General features: G+C 38.4%; 1 protein-coding gene across 3 annotated transcripts; it reads right to left on the reverse strand.

The window, feature by feature from the left end:
* Nucleotides 1-2743: 2743 nt before the first annotated feature.
* On the reverse strand, nt 2744-23907 carry LOC148325979 (organic cation/carnitine transporter 2-like). Of its 3 annotated transcripts, XM_088311325.1 has the most exons (11): nt 23800-23907; nt 13866-14065; nt 8884-8987; nt 8001-8155; nt 6988-7159; nt 5970-6111; nt 5754-5848; nt 4429-4643; nt 4148-4330; nt 3438-3573; nt 2744-3252 (listed from the first exon to the last, which is right to left on the reverse strand). In XM_088311325.1, exons 2-11 carry the CDS (start codon nt 14013-14015, stop codon nt 3195-3197), a joined length of 1410 nt encoding a protein of 469 aa, XP_088167451.1. In that variant the 5' UTR covers nt 14016-14065; nt 23800-23907; the 3' UTR covers nt 2744-3194. The 3 variants fall into 3 exon arrangements, with proteins under 3 accessions (XP_088167451.1, XP_088167450.1, XP_088167452.1); XM_088311324.1 differs by lacking the exon at nt 23800-23907 and having other exon boundaries at nt 13866-14372; XM_088311326.1 differs by lacking the exon at nt 23800-23907 and having other exon boundaries at nt 2744-3235; nt 3422-3573; nt 13866-14372.
* Nucleotides 23908-24829: the final 922 nt, after the last annotated feature.

Below are 24829 nucleotides of genomic sequence, written 5' to 3' on the forward strand. Positions count from 1 at the left end.
TGGTTTGCGCCGAAACGACCGCAACATCTGTGCTGGCCTTTTACGAGAAAACCCAACCATACACACACAACCACAAGCGCGCACACGCACGCACACACAAATGCCCCACATGCGTTCTGCACATGTACACCTGTAAGATATTAATTGTGGTACTAAAAGGAGTTTTTTTTTCTAACTAAATACATGCCCAAAAGAATTTTAAACAATCACGACACAAGCCCTCTTGGCCCTCGCAACGGTACAGTAAAGGAAGATTTAAATGTTAGCGAAAGAATGAGTGCAATATACTCACCCCGAGACATATTTTCAACACGGAGTCGACGTGAGTGGATCAACCTCAATATGACAAAACGTGTTTCACGTCACGGATTTGTTGTGCTGCTCCTGCAGTGCACTTGGGGGAAACACAGAGCGTGTGTTTGCATTAGAGGTGATCATATTGCTGCGCTACATGAACATCAAACGACACTTGGTTTGCTGCTTCTCAGAAACTAGGACGAATTATATGTTGCAGCGTGCGGTGGGGGAGACACACATGGCAATATTGAAAAAAAAAAAAAATTCTATATTTAGAGTGGGACTCCATTTTCCTAACACCTCACCCACCCACATACTCATGGCCTCATCTTACACAAACACCTTAAGTTTGTAAATGGGTTACCCCCATCCAGCCACCCACGCATCAGGTACAGTATGAAAACCTAGGGCATCCTGTTATGACTTATGGTTTCCTGTTTCCTGTGAAAAAAAAAAAAAATACAGCGCGGTCTTCTCTCACACACACACACACACACACAAAACACACTCAAGCACATCACTTCTAGTAAGGCATCGTGCTAAGATCGTATGGGAATGAGCAGAAGTGGCGAAAGTAAACCTACTCTGGACTTAAAGGGGAAGTCAAGTCAAATATTCTGTTGACAATATGTTGTTTGCGGCCCGCCCCACTAGTCTCAAGATAGTATTCAGATTAATATTGTGTTTGTGGAATATATATAAACAACAAAATACCTCTGTTTTTATCCATCTCAGGGGGTGGCCATTTTGCCACATGCTGTTGACTTGAAATGACATCACAGCTGTTCAGGGTCGTCCACTGAGATGGATATAAATGGCTGGATTTTGCTGCTTAGACAAGTGAGGCACATGGAACATATTATTGTAAAGAACATCTTTGACTTGACTTCCCCTTTAAGTATAGAATTTTGCATCAAATAAAAAGATTCCGGATTAAGTACTTCAACTCTTGTACTTTCATCCATCCAATTTTTTATAGTGCGTGTCCTCATTAAGGTCATGGGTGAACTGGCGCCTGTTCCAGCTGATTTTGGGTGGGAGGTACGGTAAAGCCTGAATTGGTTGGCAGCCAATCACGGAACAAAAAGACAAGACAAACATTCACACCAATGGGTAAGTTAGTCATCAGTGAACCTAACATTCATTTTTGGGATGTGGGAGGAAGATTGAGTATTCAGAGAAAGCACGCGCAAGCACGGGGAGGACATGAAAACGCCGCAGAAGACCACAAAGTAAAGAGTACAGATATTGAGTTTTAAATGTAGAGAGGTAAAAAAAAAAGGCATAAAAAAAAATCTAGTCAAGTACCGTAACAAAATCTTTGTACCTTATTACCTATGACCACTGGTAATTGCAACTCTGGTTTCCCGGTTTTGGAAGGATACGACTAGTCGAGCCATCTTGTCTCTGCGATGTTTTTATTTCATGTCGTGTGATTCCGCACAAACTGTACAAATGTCAAGGGACGAGTGCAACAGCAATAACAGTGTTGTGCGTGCGCTCATGTGTGAACTTTAGGCCCCGCGTTTGTGTCAACAGCATGAAAAAGAAGCGAGTGTGAGATACACAAAGCTCCTGCCGAGATACCTGAGCATCCCTCGCCACAGGGGTCGGCTACATCTCTCCTAATGAGCAGCCTGCCTTTTTATTGTCAATGTGTACACGCTTAATTGTCTTGGCACAAACATAACACCCTTCTCTTGAATACTTTCTTGACAAATGGATGTTTTAGAAATTTCTTTGGGTGGAGGTTTGTTGAGTTGAACAGAAGAAAAAGAGGCACCGCATCCTCTTGTTCTTTTTTTGTTTGTTTTTTTTAAGCTCATTATTCCCCTGCAGTTTGGAATTCATTAGCAATCAAAGAGCCACTGAAAAACGCCCAATCTTAATTACCCTCTCATTTGCATATTTGCATTATAATGACTGCAGACGTAGCTGTTTTTCTGCTGCAGTAGTCAACCCCCCTCCCTTTGCGTCAACATTGCTCAGATAGCCACCACATACACAGCAACAACGTGCGTCGTTGTTGCAGCTCAAGGACTTCTTTTTCCTTTCTCTTTTTTTTTTTTTTGTGACTAGCATGTTTGGAAACAGTGCTTTGCTTTTGTTGAAGCATAAACATTGACATTACATTACAGCATATAAAAAAAGAGTCTTGATTAAAAAAAACACACCATGTCACATATCATGTGCAATATTCGTTTTGCATGTGGACCAGCGGTAAGCATGTCAGCCTGATAATAGTTAAATTGGAGGATTAATTTTGGACTTTCTAAAAACATGCGTGTTAAATTAAGATACAAAATCGTCCATGGATGTGAGTGCAAAATGTATTTAATTTTTTAGTCTACTCCCGTTTCGCCTTGGCCAATTTATGGTTAAAAAGTAGGACAAGATATGGAGTCAAATTGTTATGCATTTGGGGATACTAAATAAAAGGCTGACCATGAAATTCGCGTGCCGCATAATAAAACGCAAATACAAAAAAAATGTTGTTTTCCGTGTTTAAATGCAGGGCCTTTCTCCTAGCTGGCAGTTAAGTCTTCTTTGTCAACATGAAGAGGAAATGCTGGATCATTTTGGCGAAATGCTGCCCCCTTCAGTCTACTCGTCATTAATGCAAATCTACGCCACAACATAAAAATACAGATTTAAAACCCTATTTGGCACGCAGGCGTTCCAGATTTTGAGGGCACCGAAATTCTGGCGAAATAATCAGAGCAAAACTGAACACACGCACACACACACACCAAAGACAATAACTTTGATAAACAGTGTGTAGGTTTTAAATACAAAGGCGCATGAACACAACTTTGGAACAAAAGCATCTGCCATGATGAGTTATTCGTTGGTGTTGGTGTTTTTAAACGTCAGCAGAGGGCGCTGTTGCATCATTCTTAACTTTCGCTTGCTCGTTGGGTCGCAGGCAATGGATTTTCTTTTGTCGTACAACAGCTAGGGAAGAAAAAAAGTCTTGTTACAAACATTTATTGATATACGAACACATTAAACTCCCTTTAATTAAACCAAGACCACAATTAAGTTTAATTTCACAAACGTATACCACTGTTCTGAAGGCAAATGGGAAATGCCTTTCTGGTAATTATTATTCATATTGTTTAACAGAGACAGCAACATACCATCGAATGGGTTTGGTTTCGCTGATGAGGTCAGGAAATTTACAGTTTCTTGTGTCTGGTAGCACCGAACTCAAAACAGCCGCAATGACGCTGAATGAACCAAAAATAATGTAAGGGAGAATCCTGCTGTAAACACCTGCAAAAAAAAAAAAAAAAGACATAATTGTTTTGTGACAAAGAACATACAATACAAACAACATTGAGGCATGTGCTAAGATGAGGTAGGTATAAAGTACAGCATAGTGCAGTAGTGTCTAAGTCGGGTCCTCAAGAGCCCACATCTGATTCAAATGGTCAGTCCACAAGCAAGCATCGTAGGTCATAGCACTGGTACTGATTGACGATTAATAGCTGAGTGAGAGGTGGCTTCAGCACAATCAACAGACACACCCACAGCATTTGAGAGCATCAAGAACGGCTTGATTTTTCAAAAATTTAAAGCTTCATTTTGTTAAAATGTTCAAATTTGGCAAGGTCATTAAAACTGTTGTGTGACATTTATTATCACTCTACTAGGACTTTAGCCATGATGCGTCCTGCCACTGTCATCTTTTGACTTGCAAATGATGAATGCCTGTAATTTACATTGCTTGGGGTCAATTTACGGAGCTAGTTAGAGCAATTCAGAGACACATTCAGTGCACAAATATTTGTGTACAGTCTAGCGAGTATCTTCCACAAGGGATGGAAACAAGAACATCCACACTTGCCTATGTAGAGGACATACGGACAGATGATGGTGCCTATGCGTCCAGCTGTGGACAAAACACCCAGGCCTGTGTTCCTGACCACTGTGGGGTACAGCTCAGTGAAAAAGACAAAGACAAAGCTGTATGCCACAGACACACCTAACTTCCCCATGAGAACAACCACCTGGAATGTGACATGCATGTCTGCAAAAAGGGTTTAAAAAAAGGTTTAACAACCATACCCATGTATATGAACAGTTCACAATTAAAGGTGTTCAAGTGTGTTATTATTAAATACAAACCCTCGGGGACAAGCTTAACCACAAGGAGCGTCATTCCAGAGAGCATCAGTGTGACAAAGAGGAGCGCGTGCCGTGGAGCTCTGTTAATCAAGAGAAATGTGGAAATGTAGGCCACTGTATCGGTGGCTGCTGAAATTAAGCAATTGAGGTAGATATTTCCTTTCAGGTTACTCGTATTGAGAGAGAGTCCGTAAAAGACCAGGCTGATTGCCATCCTGCAAAAATACACAAACAAGAGAGGATGACTGAGTAAACTAGAGAATGCAAGAGAGTCAACGCCATTTTTAAATGTTTGCTCTTCACAGAAATACGCACTTACTAGTCACAACATTTTGCAACATTTCAGGGTTAAGTCAAACATTGTAACCGTCCTTTTCAGAGCCCTCAATGGTCATGATCTGCCATACTTGGTGGATTTTATGTCACTGATTGTCCGGTAAGGCCAGGGTGGCACCAGCACACAGTTGACACTATTGAGGATAAGCGGTCACTTGTGAGATAAGGAGAGAAAGAGGAATTGGCTGTGATGTATCGTCCAACTGTGGCCAGTTTCAAAGATTCAAAACACAGCGTGGCGTGTTATGACATTGCTGCAAATCTTGCCTTCATAATCTTTATTTGTCCTCTTTTGCTGAGATGGGTAAAAAAAAAAACAAAAAAAAAAACAGGACACGTCCATTAAATGTGCCGAATGATGTCATAAAAATTTAATAAATCAGGCGGGTGAATTTTAGTGATGACATTTTTAAATACCAACCTATTATATAAGTGCCAATGTTGAGCCTAATCAATTGTCCCTTTAAGGTAGGAAAAGAAAAACAGTGGTTGTTAACTTTAAAAATGAAGAAACAACATGACAACACGTGATATTTTATATTATATTTCGGAGAGTATTGTTACGCTTGCACTTTTATTTGTTCAGCAATTATGAAGCGCATTTTTTTCATTTTGCTTACTTGTTCAAACATCTGACAGAGTGTTTTGTTATAATAGCGATAATAAATACCAATGTGTGTTCTAAACATTGCGTTTTTTTCTTGTCCTAAAAAAAAAAAAAATAAATAAATAAATAAATTATGCGTTGGGCAATTATGCAACGTGGACTGCAAAACCATGGAAAGAGCTCCCGGTATGATTCAGAGCAGTTAGACACCAAGGGAAAGTCATCCGCTCAAATGTTTTGCAATAAAAAGTTCTATGCGCCTTCACTAGTCTAAACATAGCATTCAGATTAGTACTATAATATCTATTACGTACAAATAACTAACAGTTGGAAATAGATTCAAGTAAACTTGAAAATGGAGAGTAGTTAAGTTTTACATTACCATATGACAACACCAAGACCTGTAATGTTCCTCAGGTTAGTAGAATGTATCAGGTCCATAAATGTATACATTTGCTTGTCTTCATCTGTTTTTTTCTGCATGGCATGAAAAGAAACAAATTATTTTTATTTTGCATGTGGAGTAATACCTCATTGCCAAGATTATCTTCCTATTTCATGCAGAATGACAAAGTGCGAGAATGAAAACCATACTCACCAATAATTCCTTGCCATCGACCGTCTTAAATATGACATCAGGTGCGTGGATTCTGTTTAGTTTGGCAGCTCGGTATATAACCATTTCAGCCTCCTTCACACGGCCTCTCTGCAAAAGCCAGCGAGGAGACTCAGGAATCACCCTGAAGGTCATTGAACACATCATTTCACATCGTGTAAGTTGCAAAGCTAGTAATAATGACCTTGCATCAAGTTACTAAAAAATCAGATTATTCAATTTGAAATGTTACACAATACTGTAATAATGATATTCGGACGAATGGCAACAGCGCGTCCTTCCTGGAATTCAGCCGAAGAGCAGTTAATTGTATTACCTGTCAAAACACGTTGCAGGCATAGACAGCCCTATTTTCGTAGCCCATGCACTCGGCCTAAAAACTGGCATGTCTTAATTTTTTTGTACCGAGGCAAATTTAGTTTAGTCTGTTTCGTTCCGGAGTATTCTATTGGACGCCCCGAGTCATCGGGCAATTTGGTGACCAAAAGTAAACTACATTTTAGACTACCTAAAAGCAGGTCTAAGTTGTGGATCAGGTGGTGTAATTAGATCGAGACGCAGGCAGGCAGATTCTGAGCTTCGCAGAGTTGTGTGGTGCATTATATGTTATCGTATTTCCTCCAAAAATTGTTGGGTCGCGGATATCTTTGAAAAAATTACATGCCTTTGTATTCGGATTCTGAAATGTACTGGAATATAACATACAATATTGCACAGCAGTGCAGCTCAGCCTTTAGCTAGCAGACATCATAGCTAACAAAACGCTTTTGGCATACGCAAACGCAATTGAAACTGCGTTTGAAAACGATTAATTACATTTTCATTCATTTCAGTGGGCGAAAGATCCTTCAGTGTACATAAACTTGTATCTGAAAGCACTACTGGATGATAGTTTAATGATAGTTTTATTATCATCATTATAATTTTTGTAATCATAATTACGCTTGTAAAATCAAATCCCATTTTAGATACTGCAGGCTATTATTGCGAGCATACGTACCACCAAGTAGGAATGACGAGGAAGCCTGGGATAGCGCAAGCAACCAGCAGTAGCCTCCAACTTCGTATGAAGTAGGCAAGGAGCGGCAACAGAGCATAACCGGCGCTATAACCTACACACTGGCCCAGCAGAGTGAAGATCAATCTGGCAGACTCGCCCAGCATTTCTGAGCCTGACCAAGATAGAAAGATGGAATATGAAGCCCAGACAATCCCTTTTATCCTTTGACATTTTCACAACTAAACATAGAAAGTAATGGGGACATCTAATTAATTGCTCTTTTTTATAGAGTGACTGATTAAATGGCACTTTTAACACAATCAAGACAGACTCCTGCTGGGTAAATATAGCGCTTGAAAAGAAAAAAGAAAAATCTAAACATTTCCGCATTAACTAGTTTACACCAGTAATACTCTTGCAGTGTTGCAAGAGAGTTGGTATTGATCCGACACCAAACATATACAGGGCCTAGATTCCTATTTTGCAACTATTTAATAATTTAGGCCAGGGGTGGGCAAACCTTTTGATTGGAGTGTTTTGGTAACCTCACCTCATAGGAGAAAAAAAATACATTTAATTTGAAATGAAAGTCAACAAAAGCATTACATCAATATATATGTCTTTGAAAAACAACAGAATTTTGAAAATAAAACATTAACAAGGTTTAGTCATAAAATTTCTTTCAAGTTTGCCGGGCCGGATTAAAACGTTTCATGGGCCGGCCGTAGTTTGCCCACACCTGATTTTGGCTGTGTTATGTAATTGATAAATCTGAATGAAGTTTCAGCTTCTTTATTTATTTATTTTTTTATTTTGGTTACTTCTTTTCTTGGGATTATAAATTCATCAATACTGTCATAAAATGAGGGCAAAGTTTATAAGGATTACTTGTATATTTACTTGAATCATAAAGTGGTTGTGAATGCACCGATAGAATGTGCAGAGAAGTCCGTATATAAAATTAACAATATCATAAAGAGAGAGAGATGTGTGGGCCACAGATGTCCGCTTACCCAGAACAAGTGATGTAATGAAGCAGGACACATGGCCCACTCCTCTTAGACAGTTAAGAGCACAGAACATAACCCAGTTGACGGAGGTGGCCTGGATCAATGCGGTGACCGATTGTAGGGAAAGGGTGGCGAAAAGCACACGCTTTCTGCCAAACCTGTAAACAATGTCAACAAAGCACAGGATTATGAAAATGTGACGTTGACATTGGACAAGACACCATCAAAAAGCCTCTAATGTTGTGCTGGGCTACCTTACAGCGCCTGTCATCATTGCTTTTTTCTCTGAGTAGTGTAGGACCAAAATTTTAAATATAGGGAAATCCAACTGTTGATACAAGTGCTTTGATTCATAGCGCAGCGAAAAAAATTCCTTCATTAAGAAATACGAGACGGCAATGGGAGGAGCTCGATTCCGTGCAATCTTCAGTGTGCAAGAATGTGTGTGCTATATAAAAAATAATTCATTTTATGGCTTTCAACACATCATAAGCAGGGCTGGACAAAAAGTTTTGGATGGCGCTGTAATTATAAAACAAAACAAAAAAAAATTATTTTCATCCAAAATTTCAAGTTTATTGTCCAAAATTACCCATACACTCTCAATACATGCATATTCAAAGTTCAAGATGTAAAGATCTACAGAATTTACCCAAATCCTCTACAATGGCGCAAAAAATTTACACAAAATTGAAGATCCTCCTGCTGATTTCGAGGATCGAGATTGGGACATAATTATCGATGGATATCGAAAAAAAAAAAACTAATTCTGGAACCTCTTACACTGAACATTTTATGAGCTTAATGATTCATACCCATTGAAATATAAAGAGTCTGACTTCAAATTGTGTTTTGAGCTAAAATGCCGCCACAGCGCATAACTTGCCGGTCTGAGAGTTGACCACTGACGAGGGTTCCAAACAAGACTCCGATAAAGAACATAGAAGTGGAGAAGGGGACCATCCATGCATTTTCACAAACCAGGTCCCACTGTAAATCACAGGAAAACAAACTAGGTGGTTAGAAACCTTATCACCACAGGAATTCTTTTCTCTTCCTAAAAGTAAATGAATGGTAAAAAATGACACATGTTCAAATACAGTGTTTAAGTTCATAAAAATAAAAGTCACATAAGATGTGATGACAGCACATATTCTAATTGAACACAACTTAACTACTGAACTACTTCAGAGGTTCACTTTCGTACTTTTTAAAATGCCTTTATAAAAGTTCAGTCTCCTTTTATTATTTATTCTTTTTGTTCTACCTTGACTTTTAGTCTGTCAATAAACAGAGGCGTGGCAACAGGATGTGGCAGGCAATGCGGCGAGCTGAAGAGGCCCCCGGGGAACTGTTATTATTGGCCCAAATGAATGAAAAAGCACTACTTCAAAAGTGCATCGAGATCTTGTGACAAAGGGCCCCCTTATTAACGGCGTTGGCTGGTGGGCCCCACCTCGGACAAAACAGCTCATACAGGTCCATATAAACGACACAATTTTAAACAGACATTGACACGTTGGGGAGAGGAATTCTCTAATGGTGCCCCCTACTAGCAGGTGTGGCTTCGATCTTCCCTGGGGCCCCTTCGAGTGCATGTCTACAAATGAAAATAACATATCATATAACATTGTCGGTGCAGAATTACAGTGCTGGAATACTTTTTTGACCTTTGCATCATATTTTAAGGTGTCAGTCACTTGGGCTTCCCTACAGACAAGAAAGGGAATAACCGCAAATGCAATTACCCTGGTCAACAGCATATTTTCATTTCAGATGGTTCCGGTGTTTCTGAGCAAATTATTATTATTATTTTTTTTTTAGATAATTTATTTTAAAATTTTTTTTAAAAGTTTGACCATGCCTTGAATTGTATGACTACGGCATGCAGACAAAAAAATGCTTGTGACAGCACCTAACCCTTAATTCATAAATACAAATAAATATATTGCATATTATATTATTGTTATTGTACCATGATTATGAAAACCTGATGACCAACAGAAAAAAGTGAATCAGTGCAAAAAAATTCATGTAGAAAAATTTACTTGCATCCAGGTGTGTGCCAAGGTCATTTGATGCCTGGCATTAAAACTGCTCATAGTGGTTGCTTTTATTAATTTGTTGAACTGGTCTGTCAAGTGTGACAATTTAGGTGAAATCCTCGTTAGCAGCATTATTTTTAGAGGCGCCGCGGCAGCACTGTGTAGCTAAGCTAATATTGAGACAATGTGTTTTGATATACTAAATGACATTTTGAAGACAAAACAATGCAACTCCTTCCGAGGTTCATGGAAGACGATAGACAGTAAACGCACGTGTATTTACAACAATGGAATGCTGGTACGAGCTGAAAAATGTAGTCAAAGTTTTTTATTTTTAATTTGTGTATACCTTGAGGAGGGGCATACATTTTTCAAACCAGATTATTATTATTTTTTTTTTAATTATGGACCAGTGTTGTTTGATCCCCCCCCCCCCAAAAGGGGGGGGCGTGAGGGTGGCGGAATATGGTGGAAGCAGTGGCGTATATGGTGTAATATAAATTAGCAGGAAATTAGAACACAAATACAGTAGATACCAGAAGAACACCAGAATGTTGAGTCGCAAAGCTGAAGAATAAAAATGAAGACAACTCAAAAAGGAGATGTGTAGTGCAGATAAAAGGAGGGCATAACACACAAAAAAAAAAAGGTGGCTTGAGGATGCGGCCAAATGCACAAAAGTGCCAGATCTCTTGTGTGGTAGTGAGAGCAGCCGGGCCAGGCACGACACAGGTTCAAGCGGCAGCACAGGAGCTAAACAACACTGTCTGCCTCCGAAAATCCAAACCGGGACAGTTGATAAGGATACTAGGATCTTCGAAAACTCCAAGATGTACTAGAATGCTACCAAAAGGCGTCAAGATTCTTAACTACCAACGCTGCATGAGCAACTTTTCGTTTAGAAATGTTGAATCAGCAGGGGGGGAAGAGAGATCTTGCTTTGGAATGCAGGGGTGAGGGTAGCTGCCCTGTTGCAAAGTCTCCAGATTCATTTGGTTGTTTTTAACTTTTTTCCACCACTTATCTGCCCCATCCCAGAGAACAGTTGTGAACATTGTGACTGTTTTATTCGCCAAATAACCGCTCGTCACCTCTGTCATTGGTGACAACTTTTAAATTTCATGCAACCTTTTACCGACGTTTCACATATGAATGAATGAATATGTCGAAAAGATTCACCACTCAACAGCCGTTAGATAAGACCTTGAACGTGTTTTCTGTCATTCAACAACGGACTGTTCATCATGGACAGAAAATGGAGCATGTGGAACTTATGGCATTCATTGCAGTCTTCGTCTTCTGGGAGGTGATCAAAATGTCATCAGCGCAAGACTGCTAGTCAGCAGACCCTGGGACACCCAATCCTGGGAATTATGCCCAGAAACGGCTTGCAGGACATCATGCATCACCTCCGCTTAGACAACATGGACACACGGCGTGACCGAGGAATTGCCGGCAAGTTTGCTGCAATTTCGTTCGTGTGGGGAGCGTTTGTCACCAACTGCGTTTCATCCGACAATCTCGGCCGTAACACCACCGTTGATGAACAGCTTTTCACATTTAAGACTCGTTGCTGTTTCCAGCAGCATATTGCTACAAAACCTGACAAGTTTGGTAACAAATTGTCTGCTGCTGCTGGTACTGATGTGGGTGTGGCTGCAGAAGGAGGTGGGGCTGTGGGTCCTGATTGGTGTCGTTTCCTTAAGCCTGGCCTTGTGGAATTTGCATTGAATCATACTGATTTTAAGACTGTCCGACCAAAATGTCATCATTTTCCAACAATAAGAGGCAACACTCACAAAGCCTTCCCCCTCCCCCACATCAGAATGTCTGACAACATCACTGTTAAACTAATCCCAGACACAGACACAGAGTGTGAAAGTTGCCAAACAAGTTTTGAAACAGGTAAACATGTTTCTACTACTCCGGATTGCTTTGATTCAACGGAATGTGAAATGTTCAAATATATAGTCATAAAAATAATAATACAATAACCACAAACTGTAAACTCCGATATCATCAAGTGCATCAATGATGTGGCCCACATAATAGGAGGACAGGAGAGGAGATGTCCACACGCTGTTGAAGGCCAGAAGCATCGCCTTCAGAGTTGGCGATGATATCAACAAATATAGAAAATGACATGAGTTCATCTAAGTTTCTTCCAAATGGGTTCGTGTGCCTCATCAACCACACCTTCCCACCACTGTGCGTCAGTCATTGCCTCCTTCCCAGAGCAAAAGCATCGAGGCACACCCTCATGTAGAATGTTAATTGAAAACCTTGCATATATTGGTGGACCGTCACCGCCCTATACGCAGAGGACATACTGAGGGCACCCAAGGTTACCAAAGCGAACTTGTCTTTTCTGCCCTGTACAAAATATTAAACTGGTCCTGTGGAAAGCTTTGAGAACGTTTTGTGACGCTACCAAATCAACTTTCCCCCGTCAGATGAAGTTATCTGGCAACCTATTTCTCTGTCTGTCTGACTGATTCTGCAGCATGGTGCACAAGTGATTCATATGTCTTCTTCACATTTCGTGTGCTTTGGATTTGAATTGACAAATGTCCTCAGAGGAGATCATGTTGCAAAACAGGTAACATTTTTTGACCCAACCTTTACTTTGAAGGGGGGATTGCAAACTTCCTGTTGAAATTGCCAATGTTTTTTTTTTTTTATTAGAGGGCGTGAGAGCACAATTTCATTTTTTTTTTATAGTATCGCAATTTTATTCATTTTCGATGTGCGAGGCAAATTTGGTGAGTTTTGAGGCATGTTCATGGGGTCAAATTAAAGCTGAAAGAGGCGGCTGCACAATATTAAAACAATGAGGATACAATGGGGATTTGGTTTCTACTGCTTACGCGACTTCCTGTTTGTGTGGAGACATATTTGACATTTGACCTCATGTTTCTGCCTGAGAAATTGTTTAAGTACAAGAACTGGGTATTGGTTCAAATTTCCCAAATCGATATGATTGGATTCAAATGTACTTTCGTATAGGAAGGCATTCTCAGAAAAAAACAATGCTACAATTAGTACAAACTGCCTGCTGTAACAGGGTGCATTAGTAAAAATATTAATATTTACAATAAGAATTGAAGCCAATGCTGTTACATTAATCATGTATGTTTTATTTAACATGATCTGAGCAATGCAATAAATACATCTGCCTTCACTGCTTCTACCATTTCGTTTTGATACGCTACTTTTGCGTCGTGACAAGATCTCACGTGACATGTTAAGTCATATACATTTCTGGGGAAAAAGTCGTTATTAAAAGTATCGATATATGGTTTTATGAATTGATATCGGGCTATGAAAAGTAAAATCGATTCAAATCGATATATTTATTTTTTAAAAGCCAGCCCTATTATGTACAGCTTAGCCTAAACAGAAGCATAATGAGCCAGTTTTTATAATTGTTGTTGTTATTATTATTAGTCCTATTATTATTATTCAATAAAGTTGCAGAGTGATTTTTGAAGAACATACTTTTTTCTGTTGTGATATCGAATAGAGTACTGAGAATCAACTTTACTAGTATTTGTTTTGAGTCCTGAAATGCAGGTATTGTGGGATGTATTCAAGTCATAGACAGAACACCAAAGATTACGTGATTACAAAGTTATAAACATTACAAATGATTAATTTTCTGGGTTAATTAAAAATAATATCCATACATTATTATTATTATTATCAAGGATATATTGACGAAGAGCAGCATAATGATGAAGCGACGCTGGATTTTGGCTTTTTTTCTGTCCTCTCTTGACGTGAGCAATGTTGGGTCCCTATTCTATTTATATTGTGTGTTTACCTCAGTGACGATGGTGTGGCTCTCTGGACTGAAGAGCCATCCATCCACGCATCGATCCGTGCCGTTGCTCGGTTCGACCGCCTCGCTCCCGTTTGCGTCCGCTTTGTACCGAAAACAGCTGTCGTGTTCGGTCTGGTGGAAAGTATCCATGTCCTCAGGCGTGAAGTTGAACCAAGTCCTGCAGTGGTGAGTCGGCGTGTCTGCGATGAACACAGACAGTACTCCCATGTAGCCGCACGGGATTGCCGTTAAACCTAGTAAACTGATTATTAGAATTTGGAAGCGGCCGCATTTTCCAAGAAAAGCGATAGCCCCGTCGAAGTCTTGATATTGCTTGGCTGACATTTTTGCATGTCAAATTGCTAAAACACTTATGCCTGAAGGATCTGCGGGTAGAGGCGGCAACACTTGCGTTAGATCATCTTTTACCACCCCCGTGCTTTTTTTCTTCCCAAATTACAACTCTGTACTGTATATTGACAGATGCATTCCGACGTGGCTACACGCAGGCAGTTGAAATACTAAAGAACCCAAATGTAAATGATTAAAATGTCATCTCAGCAACTATGGACGATAATGACCCGTGAAAGAGTTCAAAGGTGCAACTTTGATAGGATCTTCTGTGCTCTCTTCTGTTTACGTGACTTATTTGAGTACCGCAAATACACGAGTAATAGGGCCATAAGAATTTGACACCACAACTCAGAAAACAGGGCAGAGGACAAGTAATTTTTTTGTTTTGTTTTGTTTTTTTTCACCAAAGCAGCCCAACAGGAATATAAGTTGACTTTTAAATGAGAATCATACAAAGAGAGAAACAGTGTTGATATATAACACATACTGGATAAACATCACAACGTTTCTATAAAATATGTCTTCTTTAATTCACCTAGATTGAATACATTGGAATGCCACTTGGTATCGGAAAAAATGTACAAGTTTTGATCTCAAATATGTGTCCAAAAAAATACTCAATTACTAAATTAAAAAATGTAGAAAAAGTAACTTATAAAAATAAACGGCATTACTGAAAACAGCAAAAAAAAATGAAAAAGATTAAACTAAGGAGTAGTATGGGTAAAGAATCATCGGTTGTGACACTGTTGACATTTTCAAAAAGGATAAGAAAGAACTATAAACTTTATGATCCTGCCCCAAATTTGTTTCATCTATACATTAACAATATTTATAAGTATGCATATTCTCGTATCTATATGTAACAAGAAATGTAATATTATATGCCACGATATAACAGTATATATGCAATATATTTTATTTTCAGAATAACCATATTTGTATACCAATATTTAGTTCTCCATAAAATACTCTTATTTGTGATGGTCAGTATATTCACATAAATGAAAATCACTTATTCATAACATATACTTAGACATTTTGTTATTTTAGAAGAATACTGTGAGCCCTTTAAATTAATCAGCAGTACCCAAAGTAGCTCTCCATTTTAAAAAAGGTTGGTGACCCCTAGTCTAGAGAGTACCTCACTTCTAACCCAAAGTCAGCGAAGATAGGCTGAATGAAGACATTCACTATAGAAAATTGATTTATGCATACTGAAACTACGCATTAATCGTATTAATAATATATTTGAGTATCAGACGTAGAAATTATCCACTTTGCCAAACAATCGCACATCCACCACAAGGTGGTGCTATGGGTAAGACTAAAAATGTGCACATTTTATTTCTAGAGGTATAATAGGCATTTTACATGGGTTAGAAATCGGTGCCAAATTCTGCCAATACTATTTTTAATTGGTATACTTGTGTTGAAATAGGACCTTGAAAGTAATAAATTTTATTTAGTTGGACTGTCTTATATTGCAAATACAAAATGCATTTTCTAATATTGTACTACTTTTCCGGTACTGCTTTGAAGTTGCCGTAAAGTTGAGACTAGTTAGTGTTTATTGAATTATATTATACATCGCTGCAAAAATTGGTGCCTGGAAAAAAAGGGTAAACCAATTTTGATCGCTTCACCTCCTGAGATGTTTAAATGAGGAAATCCTTTATTTCTTAAACTTGGATCTCACTTAATACAAATTAGGAATGTGTTTGGTGGTCAATTTGGAGACACATCAAGGAAAGATTGGAAATTAATCAGTTCGCTGAGTAATATCATAAAAGAGTGTCAGTAGTTCATCTCAAAACGGGAAAATTATGAATAGATTCATGAAACCTTTTCAGAAGGCCAATTTAATATATTTTTATTGTTTTAAAAAAATGGGATTCTATAATATAATATTCCATTTTCTTGAGACTTTGAAGTTTGGGTTTTAATTAATTAACCGTGATTTAAAATATTTAACTCTGTGTTTTTATTCATCTAAATTATATACTGTATGAGTTTCACTTTTTCAACCAAACGAGCAAAATAATTTAAATTTCTCACGATATTCTCATTTCTTGAGATGCATCTATAAAAAAAAACATGACTGCAACAGTGGACTATATTGTATAATGGCAGTGTATATGTTAAGTCTTATTTCATTAAATCAAACTGTAAAATAATTACAGTGATCTGAAGTAGCTTTTTTTTTTTTTGCAATTCCAAATATTTGACATAGGTTGTGTAGCATCACTGGTCAGTGCAGCATCAATGACCTTTCTTCTACTAATCCCTAAACCTTGACGTTTTTTTTTTTTTGCCCTAGCCGTAACCATGGTAACGCTCTCCGGCCAGAGCGTGGCAATGTCCTCCGACCCCTGCCTTGATGACCTTTGGCCCAAAGGGTCAGGAAACGGGGTCACGGGTTCAGCTCTTGCGAGAAGACAGTAAAAGCACTTTACTGATTGGCTATCATTTGCCCTTTCCATACCCTCATCTATGTAATTGGCATATTGACCAACTGGCCCCTTTGCACATTGTTAGCAGCACCTTAACCTGTTTACACTGGATGGAGTGGAGCACAAAGGCCGCCCCCAGTGCGCTACTTGGGAGCGTAATCTATGCCCAAGGTGTGCTTTTGTCATTTCCCCCACTGTTTTGCCTTCATCGTCGCCGCTCTCCAAATCACGGCGGAGAATCTAAAAGCGCTAAATCAACTGATGGAGTGTCGCCTTCTCCGGATGATTACAGTCGTTTAAACGAAAGGCTAACAGCGTGGAAAGCGGTCCACCCGTGAGGAGCTCTTGGGCCTCACCCCGAGCGCTCTTCCTTTCTCCCGCCTGATGATCAATGCCTCCTAGGGCAGTCACTTGTCAATATCGCTACATTAATTTGAGGGACTACGCGGCGGAGAAGACAATAGGTGGGGGCAGGGCTCTCTTAGTGGAGCAGGTAAAGGGAGACATGGTGGGGGAGTGAAGGGGTGGATAGTGGCACATGGGAGACAAGGACATGGGAAGGATAGAGGCTGGAGGAGGAGAAATGAGAGGGGAATTAAGTAATGGAGGACAGAAGAGCAAATAAAGAGGCCATCTTTCCACTCATCTTTAATTTCTGACATTGACAGTGGACGTTTCCAAAATTGCAATAAAGAGTTTAAAGCCATTCAATCTCAAATCCAGCTGAGGTTTATGGTTTATATTTCTAAAGTTGCACCATTGACTGGACACAGAACCATGATGACATTCTCCTTTAGGTTTGAAGACCAAGCGTGGGCAAACTTTTATGCAATTTGAAAACAGAGAGATGGGCCAGGACACTCGTAGTTAAAATGTGAAAGCAAAAATATTTAGACCTATTCAACTACAGCACATATAACTGATGATAAAATAATAATTTCTTTTGGTTTTGAATTGTCCATCAATTTTCTCGACTACTTATGGGGCATTTGATTGAATCAGTGCCATTTGTCCACCCAGTTGTAAAATGTAAAAACGCACATTGTAATCAATGGTAAAATGTTGATTAAAATTTCAGTTGAATCCTGTCGCATACATTTTTGTTTTGATTAATTTTCAAAAATATTTTTCTTTGTTTTCTTATTGAATTTTAATGTGCTTAGTGTCAACATGCTATTAGGAAAAAAATGCCACTTATTTCCTAATTATCTGAAAAAACTGAATCCTGTTACTTTGACTTGTGTTACCCAAATGAGCAGTTTCAGTACAATTAAAAAAAAAAAGTCACACGCAAAATGAAGTTGCCTTAGAAGGGCCAAGGTAGTTAGAACTAGGAAATGGCAGCATGGCCCTCGTCCTCCGTTCAACGTGTGCAGTAAGCTGGAGGTGAACAGGAGGCTCGCTCCGTGTCTGCCTCCGCTCATGCACCTCAGCTGGCTCACACGACTAAAAAAAAAATGATGCTATAACTGCTGTTCTCTTTGTTTGCTACATATTCTGCTGCTATTGATTAACTCACTTGTTTGTTGAGATTAGCAGACGTACTCAATGTACAGATAGCTATCTAGTTGTTTTGAATACAATTCTCTTTGTTATGTTCAGTTGATGAATGAAATAAATTGTCTTTAGTTTAACCCAGGATTTATTTAATCAAACACATTTTTACATTTATAAATAATTTAAGTTTCACAAATACATGTACAGTATTTTTTTATACAATTAAATCAATTAATAAATTGTTGAATGAGATAAATACATCCAAAAATGAAGACAAGCATGTTAATTCAATAATTCAAAACAAAATAGCTTCATCAATGTAATTCTTAGTAGGCTGGACTACAGAAAGGAGCTCATGTTGCGTACGTGGCCGTGGACCGTATACGTCTGTGTGATGTGGCCCAAAAGACTTCCTGCGTGAATAGGCGGCAATAAAAAATGATGAGTTGCTCAATAAGCATTCCCTCTTCTATTAGTTTAACGTCCTCCCTTTGGGCTCTTACGATATTATTCCGGGGTTATGTGACCTTTCACCTCTCATCTACCCCCCCCTGCTGAGCTCACCCCGTGAGGATTACACAAGGGAGTGACTAACAGTGTCCCCACTCAAATGCAATCATCAGATAGCAACATTCATTTGCTTGTCAAAACGAGTCTATGTATGCAAATGAATGAGGAACCATGAAAAGTACTAAAAACCTCACCAGACCTTGACCCCATCGAGTATCAAAATCAAAGCAACCTGTGTTTCTATTACACCTCAGCAAGTTGATCCATGCCACACATCATTGAGGCAGTAATTCAGACAAGTACGGTGTTGCCTGAATATGAATGAACACATTTCTAATTGGTTCTTTTGTAATACAGTGTTCCTTTTCTATATTGCATACACCTACCTCGGCCTGATAGGTCACCTACTTTTTGTGGACCGTCTCTAATTGTCTACTGTGGAAATCCTTCGCGACATTTTAGCAATGTGCGGTTTATACAGATTGTAAGTGGGAGAGGAGAGTGACGGCACTTTTCAGTCGTTTATTCAATAACGAGTGAACAGTAAAGTACAAACAAACCACGACGCAATGATTCTCACAGTGTGGTACGAGTAACAGCAGTGGTGCGTGGGGTCCCTCTAGTGGTACACAAAAGCATCACCGTCTAAGTACAGTTCAGTTAAAAATAAGTTTGAATTCTATCTTTAAGAACTGTTCATTTTTTTTAACATTTTACTTGGGTACAGATTTTATTTAACATTTGTGGCTAATCCATTGGAATTGAATTGTTATTTATTTAAATCCAATATATTAACGCACAATAGCAAAACTGCATCGCGATACAATCACTTAAAATAATATTAAATATAATTTTTAGGAATAAAACCTGCGTCTCATTTTTGATAAACACTTCGGCCTAAAAAAAAAAAAAAAAATCTTTGTAAACCACTGATCCGTATGATGTTATATAATTGAATATTCTGTTTGAATATTGAAATGATCCACTATTGCCAGGATGGCCGAGTGGTCTAAGGCGCCGCGTTCCGGACCCAGTCTCCCCAGGAGGCCTGGGTTCGAATCTCGTGGCTGCCAGGATGGCCGAGTGGTCTAAGGCGCCGCGTTCAGGACCCAGTCTCCCCAGGAGGCCTGGGTTCGAATCTCGAATTTCCCCATTGTGGGACTAATAAAGGCATTATTATTATTATTATTGCACAGAGATCTATGAGGCGCTTCGCTTGTACTTGTGTGCAAAAATGTTCACCTTTTGTTAAAAGACTTATTGCAAAACATTTTGAAAGTCCTCGGGCTTGACTATCGAGTGAGGCTTGCTTCAGTGAATATTTCAGCCTACAGGAATTCTTGAAAGTAATGGTCTGCTAGGTAACTACACTGCATTGGACTCAATAGTTTCTCCACACTACAAAGATTTTTTTGGAGGCCAATTTCAGGGTGGGGGGCTGCTTGGGAATTGCTTGCGTGCACTTTAAAAACTTAGTTAAAACTGAGGGACATTTGGAACATTTATAAATTGCATCAGTGTATACACTTGCGGTTAAGATGTGTGTATGTGTGTGTGTGTGTGTGTGTGTGAGGGGGGGTGCGTATTTCAGTCGGCTCTCCAGATTTTCCAGCTCTCCTGCGATCTAATGGGTTATTTGTCATCCGCAGAGTAAAGGATTTTTAAAAGTCAAGCCAGGCCCAACTCCCTCCCTATCCGTGCTCACACCCCCCTCTAGTTCCCACTACCCCCCTGACACTTGCAATGGGAGATCGATGGCTTATTGATCAACTCTCTCTATCGCCAACCCACCAGACTAATCACCTTAACACCAGCCTGGCTCTCTCTCTGTCCCTGTTGCTCACAAACAGAACTCACGTTTGAATGCGCAGAACTTTTAAACTAACCCAATGTTAAATGCACACGCCTTTGTCTCCTTAGCATCATCAATAGTTGGCAAACAGAGCCGAATGTGGAAAACAAAAATGTAAACCTGGCAAGCGCTCTTCATCTATTTCTCATTTCTCTCACTCCACCTCTTCTTGTGCTCTGTCTTCATCTTTCTCTGTCTGTCTTTGTTCAAGGCTAAAATCAATGGAGTGTATGAAAGTGGCATATTTCTCACATTTTCACAGCCATCCATCCAGCTCACGTCCAGGCGGGTTATAGTATTAAGTACAGCACGAAGCGCTGATGATGCTTTGGAAAAAACATTGGGAAGAATTTTTGCAATTTTCTAGGAATGCATATAATACATCGCTTTGAGATGCAGCGGTGGATTGAGAAAGGAGTCACCAAAAATTTGAGAATGAGCCCAGTGGGCAGCAAACTCAGTTCACAGTGAGCAACATTTGGGTTGACACTGAACAATTCTTCAAAAAAGAAGCTTCAAGTTATTTACTGCCACTTGCAAATCAAGTTTACTGTTAATGGAAACATAAAACAAAGTGAATTACAAGTGGTGTACTTAAAACAATCAAATTCCACTTAACTTAATGCTAACAAACAATGCAAAATGTTAAGACGGACTAAAGAATGGCATGTATGTGGCAGTGTTATTCAAATGTTTCTAGCAAAATGAACACAAACGGTGCATCAACACATGTAGACATTCAAAATAGCAAGACAGTTTAACGGACAAATTGGGGGAGGGGTCGTCCCTTAAAGCTGCTTGTCGGTTAAATCGAAGCACTTTTTTCTAGTGGCCTAAAAACACCCAAGTCAATACATTTTTTGCACTTTTTTTTTTTATTTTTATAAATTTTGTGTATGTATTTCATAAATATAAAGGTTTACGCCCACATTCAGCATTTTGGAGTTTTTATCACACATTAACAGTGTGAAACTCATATACATTTTAGTATGAAAAAAAAAAACTACAGGCATTCTTTGAAATAATTTAAGTGTAGACATTCAAGTTTAGATTCACTATTTCTAAATACATTTAGTAAGTAAACAACATTGTCAATCCTGGAACTGACAGGCTTTGACAACCACTGTACAAAGCCATTTTTTTATGTTAATTTGGGGTCCATTTAATCAACGTTCCACTGTAATCACAGGCATATAATCTTTTTCCTCATCAAAAAAAAAAAAAAAAAAACATTTAATAATGCAGATTAGTTTTAAAACTCTTTCTCGTTTGTGTCTGCATTATACTACCCCTGATGGCCAAGTTGTGCACTAAAGAAGTTTCAGTGAAAAATCATGATGCACAAACTGTTAAATTCTTCACATTCAATTTATATATATTCTGACAAAGTACGATATTATAGAATGCCACCGTCGTATTTTAAAGTTTTTGTTGTAGTGGCTCAAAGAGATTAATCGCATTTGCATTCAATTCAATTGGGGTGATGATATGCGATGCAAGTTTTGAGCGTAGTCATGGAACAATAATACAATACAAATTTATTAATTATTAACAAATTAAATCTCAAGGCTTAATCAATGTATTTACGCATAATGGTATTCAAACAACTATGTGCAATTGTGAATTTTACTATGAGCTAAAATAAATGTAACACAAAAAGCATTCAATTGCTTTGCTAAGTCTTGGTTTAGGAATTGTCAAGGGACATGTTTTGAAGTTGTTGTCTGATTTGGAGCAGACCAATGATGTCCAATGCGTCCCTTCTGGCTTTGTCACAGCCTATGTCTCAAAATCTGTTGCTTTGCCTCTGTATAGGCAAGATAAGAGTTTCCATCCCAAGGCTTTAACTTGCTCCGAGTGCTGAAATGAAAAACCCATAATCCCTAGAGGAGAATCAAAGCGACCTATGACCTTTAGATATGAAATGCTTGAAGATGACGTTAGGTTGTTTGGATTGCATGGGAAGTAAACTGTTGTCTTGGTACATTGATCAAAGTGCACAGAACAAACTAGTTAAAAAAGAATGTTGTTTAAGCATTAAGTTTACAGTTAAGTGCAGAGGCATTATTGCGCTGCCATACTTAAACACACACAGCAATTGATTGGCCATTCGGTCTCAGTATGTCTTTTCATCTGTTACTTAGCAACCATGCCTGAGAGGATATGGACAGAGAAGTTTTATTTCTGTGCATGTTCAATTGATAAATAGACATGTGATTAATGAAAATGTCATCGTTCTCATTTGAAATGCTGAACAACAAAAGGAGGATCATTAACTGAGACGATCGCAATACTTTTGACCCTTGAAATATAAGTCTTTTGGGGGGAAAGATGACTGCAATGATCTGTCAATCAATACATCGGAATGTAATAATATTTGACTGTGTCATCTGAACTGCGATGAGAATGTTATCCTATGTTCATATTTTACAACAGCCCCTTTAGTGCTCGTGTATAAGAAAACAAATAAATAGCAGACAAGTAAGGCATATGAATATTATATTTATACCGTTTTCTAAATGTCATGCAAAAAACTCAAACATAGCACTGACCTCTGAAGTTTAGTTGTTCAATAAAAAAAAAGAAAATTCCTTTGTTGATGTGATAGATATTAAAATGCCAATCAGATTTTGACTCTCAACATTTATTATTAATATGAGCAAGTTTAAAATGCATCCGCCCTGCATAGTGTGTGCTGGCTTTGTACAGCTCAATTTGAAAATTAAAATTGCAAAATTAAAAACACAATATGTGTAATATTGTGCAACAATAGTTTCAGGAATTATACCTTATCAAAAATCCAGATTCTGCAAAACACAAAAGTCCAATTCAGTTTTGTAACGTCACACAGTGTGAGTTAAGAAATAGGTTAAATTAAAAGTACAGTATACTTTTGCATCATTTATAATTCATTCTATTTTGAGATTATTTTTCCAAAGATTTAGTTCTACTTTCCCAGTGAGTTTGAGAGTGATCTTGAACCTTAATGAGGTAAACTCGGAGCGTTAGAGCATCAGTGCATTTTTATCTGCTAAACCTGCACATAAAACAAGCTATTTTTTTGCTGCTCGATGCTTTTCTCTGCACCATTTAACACTTTATACATGTGTATCTAAATTCAATAGGTTTGTTCTAACACATTCCATATATTACGGCCTCCAGGAGGAACATTCACTCCTATAATTTCAGCATATAATTAAGGAAAAGGGGCAGAAATTCAATTTAGAAAATAATTCGGGGTTAAAAAACCAAGAAGAATAAAAATTACCTTATGTGCTTGCTTTAGCGTTGAGATGTTGAGTCTTTGCCATCAGCGGCTTCGACGTAAATGAAGGCAAACAGGCCACGACGAGTATCAATATTAACCTTGCTGGGAAAAAAAAAACAAAGAAAAAAAAATCAGGAGCCATAAGCTTTTTTTTTCCTTGTTAAAAAAAAGGCCGCGTGACATTTCACACGGCATGTTTCTGGTGTCACTCACTGGCGATGCACGGTTCAAAAGGATGAAGCAGATAAAAAAAAAAAAATCTCCTACAAATGTTTCTATATTTAGGGAGGCACGCCGAGTGCGACTGAAGTGATCGATGATCGATACATCGAACTTTGCAATCAATTGCACAACTGGGGGAACAAACAGCTTAAACACGGAGCTTGATCATATCCCAGAATAACGTCGGCCTTTTTGTGCTCTCTTTTGTAAACGTCTCGTTACATTCTAATTCAATTCGCACCTTAAATGCAGCTTTGATTATTTGAGGCCTCCGTCACCGATCACTGTTTAAAAAGTGTGTGTGTAAGCGTGTATTTTTGTATTCATTTAAAGGTTAAAGTTATATAAAATTTGTGTAGATGTATTAGTTAATTTATGGCTTCGGATATACTTTTATTTATTTTAATGTTATAATATTAAATCTAATATATAAATAAAGTTGTATTGTACACTTTTAACGTAAAATCCCAAGACATTTGTATTGGTTGTTTTGTTTTTTGTTTTCTTAAATTTGTCACCAATATTTATGCAGAATGTAAAAATACTAAAGTGGAAACTGAAATAATTCCAGCTACGCGCGCCGACCTTCAATTCAGTCCTTTGAACGTTACCAACGAGTTAAGCAATGTAAAAAATATTAATTCCACTATGTTTTTTCCAAACTGCTCTTTGGCTAAAATTACTATATTCCAAGTCTAAATTCAAGTGAGTGTCAGCAATATAACTCTACAGCCCTACAATTGCCGTATAGGGACATGAAGATTTCTTGATCTGATTTGAAGGTTAAAATCTATTAGGTGGTGATGTT

The sequence above is a fragment of the Idiotropiscis lumnitzeri genome, chromosome 12 (assembly GCF_059441095.1).
Source record: "Idiotropiscis lumnitzeri isolate Australia: NSW breed Sydney's pygmy pipehorse chromosome 12, RoL_Ilum_1.0, whole genome shotgun sequence".
In the NCBI taxonomy this organism is placed as follows: Eukaryota; Metazoa; Chordata; class Actinopteri; order Syngnathiformes; family Syngnathidae; genus Idiotropiscis; species Idiotropiscis lumnitzeri.

What these genes read in the sequence shown, in the direction of transcription:
- LOC148325979 (XM_088311326.1), bottom strand. Translation starts at nt 14,210, where the DNA reads ATGTCAGCCAAGCAATATCAAGACTTCGACGGGGCTATCGCTTTTCTT. An exon ending in CTCGTCATTCCTACTTGGTG is followed by an intron (nt 6,112 to 6,987) that starts GTACGTATGCTC and finishes AATGACCTTCAG; the next exon opens with GGTGATTCCTGAGTCTCCTC. An exon ending in TCCGTATGTCCTCTACATAG is followed by an intron (nt 3,574 to 4,147) that starts GCAAGTGTGGAT and finishes TTTTTTTTGCAG; the next exon opens with GTGTTTACAGCAGGATTCTC.